Genomic DNA, 4,238 nt, shown 5'->3' on the forward strand with positions numbered 1-4,238 from the left:
TCCCTCATTTTTAATATGCATGTTGGTTAAGTTAATTGTTTTTCGTTAGTTAAGTTGATTGTTGTTGTATGTGTGTTTTGTTACTATTTAATAAATGTCCCTTACTTTTAATGTATGTTGTTCCTCAATCGCTAATACATAATACGACATAAAATAAATAACTAATACATAATACGACATAAAATATAAACGGGGTACATGAATAACTAATACATAACACGACATAAAATAAAAACGGGGCACATAAATAACTAACACGACATAAAATAAAAACGGGGTACATAAATAACTAATACATAATACGACATAAATATAAAGGGGCTACATGAATAACTACTGCATTGAGGGAGGTAACAGGACCATCGTTTCATTTGGTATTTCCCAAAGCACATGTGATGATATAGTATTCATCAACTCAGATCCATATGCAAGTTGATACATGAAATTAGTGAACTTGTAATCAACCATTTTGTGAATGGCTTCAGACGTACGGGTTCTTAGACATGCTATAGCATGGCCAAATGGTATACCGCTTTTTTGCCATTTCCCACAACTACATACCCTTTGTTCAAGTTGTACGTTGGTGGTGGGAAAATTGTCATCGACTTCAAATGTATCCCCATACAAGTGTCTTGCCATCCAATTATAAGACTTGTTGACACGTTTTTGAACCTTACTCTCAACATAAGGGGTCAACCCACCACACAACCTCCCTGCAAAATTTGATAATTTTAGAAAAATAATAACACAACAAAAAAACTAAATATAACAATCTCCCTTACTCGTCACTTCAGCCCGTTCACCATACTTTGATTGTATCGGCGTATTGATTAACTCAATTATCGTTGTTATAGGAAACTCACGTGTGGATATAATTTGCAAAATTTCAGGGACGTCAATTGATTTAACATTGTAACGTACTTTTGGGAAAAATGCTCGTGTCCATTTTGAAATTGTTATATCGTCAAGCCAGTAAATTGGACTCCTAAGCAAGGTGTAGAAAGGTTGTTTCCTACATGCACTTTGCAACCTTTCCAAACACACGTAAAAATCATGAATGCTATATGCATTGCATGACTTCCAAAACAATGATTCGACTTTCGTATTGTTATGTCCGACAGACTCACGTATTTTTCGAGCTATATCTTTAGGACAATATCCATGATACGAATCCGGGTAGGCACTCTGAACACCAAAGTCTATTTTATCACATAGGTTGCTTATGAAACCACCCTCTGTATCCTCACCTAAACAATCTTTTAACCTCATCATGAACCATCTCCATGATTCTTCACACTCTAAGGTTCCCAAACCAATTGCTAAGAGTAGGGGTTCATGATTTCCATCTAAAGCCACTGCGAAGTACATTGTTGTCAAATAGCTCCCAAGAAGGGGTAAATAACCCACATATATCAACGGTGTCATGCACCTAAGGAAGGTATGAATCTACATAAAAAAACAAACATATATTAGTGATAAGTAAAAAGTAATCGGGATACATTACCATGAAATATTATTTAACTCAATAAAAGAAATATGTTATACCACGCAACCTAAAGCCACAAAACAGAATTGAAAGCGGTTGGTATCCGTTTTCTTAATGGCTGTGAAGGTATTAGGATTTGTTCTTTGAAGATTATGCAAGAATATTGTTAGCTGAGAAAAGCTTCTTTCGGTGTAAGTAGTCATTTTCACAACCACTGAAAGTGTTTTACAATCATCACACAAATGCAATTATAATTATATTGAAATTAGTGTTTCTCTACAGATCATACTTCATAGTCCAACTTTTTAAATTCATAGTTAAACCAGTTCATTTCATAGTCAAAAATCACTGAGCGACAAGACAAGACAAGACAATGTACTTGTCTGCAGTTCATAGTTTTACTTTTTGAATTCATACTCAAACCAATTCATTTGATAGTCAAACATCATTAATCGACAAGACAAGACAAGACCACACAATGTACTTTTCTGCATTTCATAGTACATCTTCTTCAATTCATAGTCAAACCAATTCATTTCATAGTCAAACATCAAAAATCGACAAGACAAGACAAGACAACACAATGTATATGTCTGCAGTTCATAGTTCAACTTTTTCAATTCATAGTCAAACAAGTTCATTTCATAGTCAAACTTAATTGTCTGTAATATAATTTCTTCTATAAATGGGTGTAAGTCATTATGAGAAATTTATCTGAAAAAGTAACTCCTATTTAATAGAAAAATAAGGCTAATGGTTGTGACATCCCCAAAATCACGGGCAGAAAAGACCGGTTTTTGTTTATACTTTATTTCAAAAGCAGATTAACCTTTTAATAAAAGAGTTGCGAAATTTGTCCCAAAACAATAATGTAATAAAGAGTTATCAAAAGCATTTCCTTAGAAATGTATTTCATTAAAAGACTCGGGATGTCATGTTTGATACAGTACATAAGTATAAACAATACAAGATAAGCCTTACTACATTATTTCATATCTACAAGCCTATATCTGTAACCTCATCCCAACACATCACAACTATGCTCGAGCGCCACTACCTATAATACATAAAAATGAGTGGGTCAGGCTTGGGAGCCTGGTGAGCACATAGGGTTTTCAACCCACAATAAATAAGTTTATTAATTTCATCGACCAACAATAACCCGATTACCCATTCCCGTTATCCTCACATTACGTCCCTAAACACCTATCATAAGGGATGTAAGGTCGAACCTTATAATATGATGATGTTTGAAACTGGTCACTCAGCGTCAGCACATAATCCAGCATCAACATCAGCGTCAGCATACCAGTTGTTCAGTATATAGTTTTATATTCAACATTTTGTAACAGATTTAGTACTTATCTTGTTTCCATAGTTATCGTCTATTAGTTAGCTGGTATATCCCTGATTTGTAGGGATTGCCAAGATTAATTATATATAGTGTTTTGTACACGTTTGTGAGATATATCTTTCACAAACCCTAATAGCCACTTTGTGCATTCGATAATCTCTTTGTGAGATTATTATTCTTAGTGAAAGTTCTTTGTGAAACTTCGTTGTTCTTGTTGATAGTCATTGTTTGATAAATTGTTTGATCTAAGGTCCTCTTAACTGGTATCAGAGCAGTGTTCTCTTATCAAACAAATGGCTTCATCATCTTCCTCTTTAAACTCATCAAATCATCCTTCTGCTAAAATTCCTCCATTTGATGAAACCAATTTTTCTATGTGGAAAATAAAAGCTCTCTATACATTAGAATCTGTAGATGAAGACATGTTGGACATCATCGATAAAGGTCCATATGTTCCGATGTATCAACCCTTGAAAAACAATGTTCCTGATGGTTTCATGAAGAAAACACCTAGAGAAAACTGGACAGCAGATGAAAAAAGAAAGAATGGTCTCGATATTCGTGCTCGGGCTACAATCAGCTATGCTTTACCATACAATATCTTTGGGTTGGTTCAGAACTGCATCTGAGCAAAAGAAATGATGGACACGTTGACTGTATCTTTTGAAGGCACTGAGAAAGTCAAGGCTACTCAAATAAATGATCTAAACAGAAGGTATGAACATTTCTTTGCAAAGAAAGGTGAAACCCTGACTCAAACCTTTAATAGGTTTAATACTCTTAGTAATGATCTGCGAAGACTAGATCAGTTGAAGCATCGAACTGTTCTAGTGCAAAAGTTTTTGGATTCTCTGGGTACAGGTTGGGAGAATCATGTTGATGTGCTGGAAATAGTAAGAAGATCAGCACAATGGATTTACAAAGTCTCTATGGAAACCTTCGATACTATGAGGAATCCAAGCTTCAGAGAAAAGAGCTGATGAAGGATGCTCAACGTGAGTCATCAGTGGCATTATTTTCAAACAAAAAGCAAGTGTTATAGTCAGACATTGAAAACCATTCAGACACTGATTCTTCTAAAAGTGAGACTGATGATCTGGAAAAGGTTGTTGCTAGTGCAACTTTAATTGTGAAGACCTTTGAGAAATCAGGCCGAAATTTCTCAAAGTTTTAGAAGAAGATGAGTGGGAAATCTTCAAAAAGATCAGATGCTGACAAGAAACACGCTACTGAAAGGAAAGGGAAAGCTCAGTGCTTTAACTGTGGTAGCACTGATCATTTTGCAAAAGAATGCAAGCAAAGAACCAAAAGCTCGGATGAATACTGGAAGCAGAAGTACAACAAGTTGGTTGAGAAACAGAAAGCAGAGAACTTGGAACATAAAGTTCTTATCGCTGA

General features: G+C 35.0%; 1 protein-coding gene across 1 annotated transcript; it reads right to left on the reverse strand.

Annotated features, from left to right (window-relative positions):
- Positions 1-333: 333 nt before the first annotated feature.
- On the reverse strand, positions 334-3,065 carry LOC145007428 (uncharacterized). The gene is made up of 4 exons (XM_078966366.1): positions 2,981-3,065; positions 1,546-1,700; positions 783-1,446; positions 334-713 (listed from the first exon to the last, which is right to left on the reverse strand). Exons 1-4 carry the CDS (start codon positions 3,063-3,065, stop codon positions 334-336), a joined length of 1,284 nt encoding a protein of 427 aa, XP_078822492.1.
- Positions 3,066-4,238: the final 1,173 nt, after the last annotated feature.

This window comes from Lactuca saligna, chromosome 7, assembly GCF_052625555.1.
Source record: "Lactuca saligna cultivar CGN05327 chromosome 7, ASM5262555v1, whole genome shotgun sequence".
Classification (NCBI taxonomy): Eukaryota; Viridiplantae; Streptophyta; class Magnoliopsida; order Asterales; family Asteraceae; genus Lactuca; species Lactuca saligna.

Coding starts and splice junctions, on each gene's coding strand:
- LOC145007428 (XM_078966366.1), bottom strand. CDS start 3,065: ATGACTATCAACAAGAACAACGAAGTTTCACAAAGAACTTTCACTAAG. Junction 1,447..1,545: donor TTGTGGCTTTAGGTTGCGTG/GTATAACATATT, acceptor TTTTTTATGTAG/ATTCATACCTTCCTTAGGTG. Junction 714..782: donor TGAACGGGCTGAAGTGACGA/GTAAGGGAGATT, acceptor CAAATTTTGCAG/GGAGGTTGTGTGGTGGGTTG.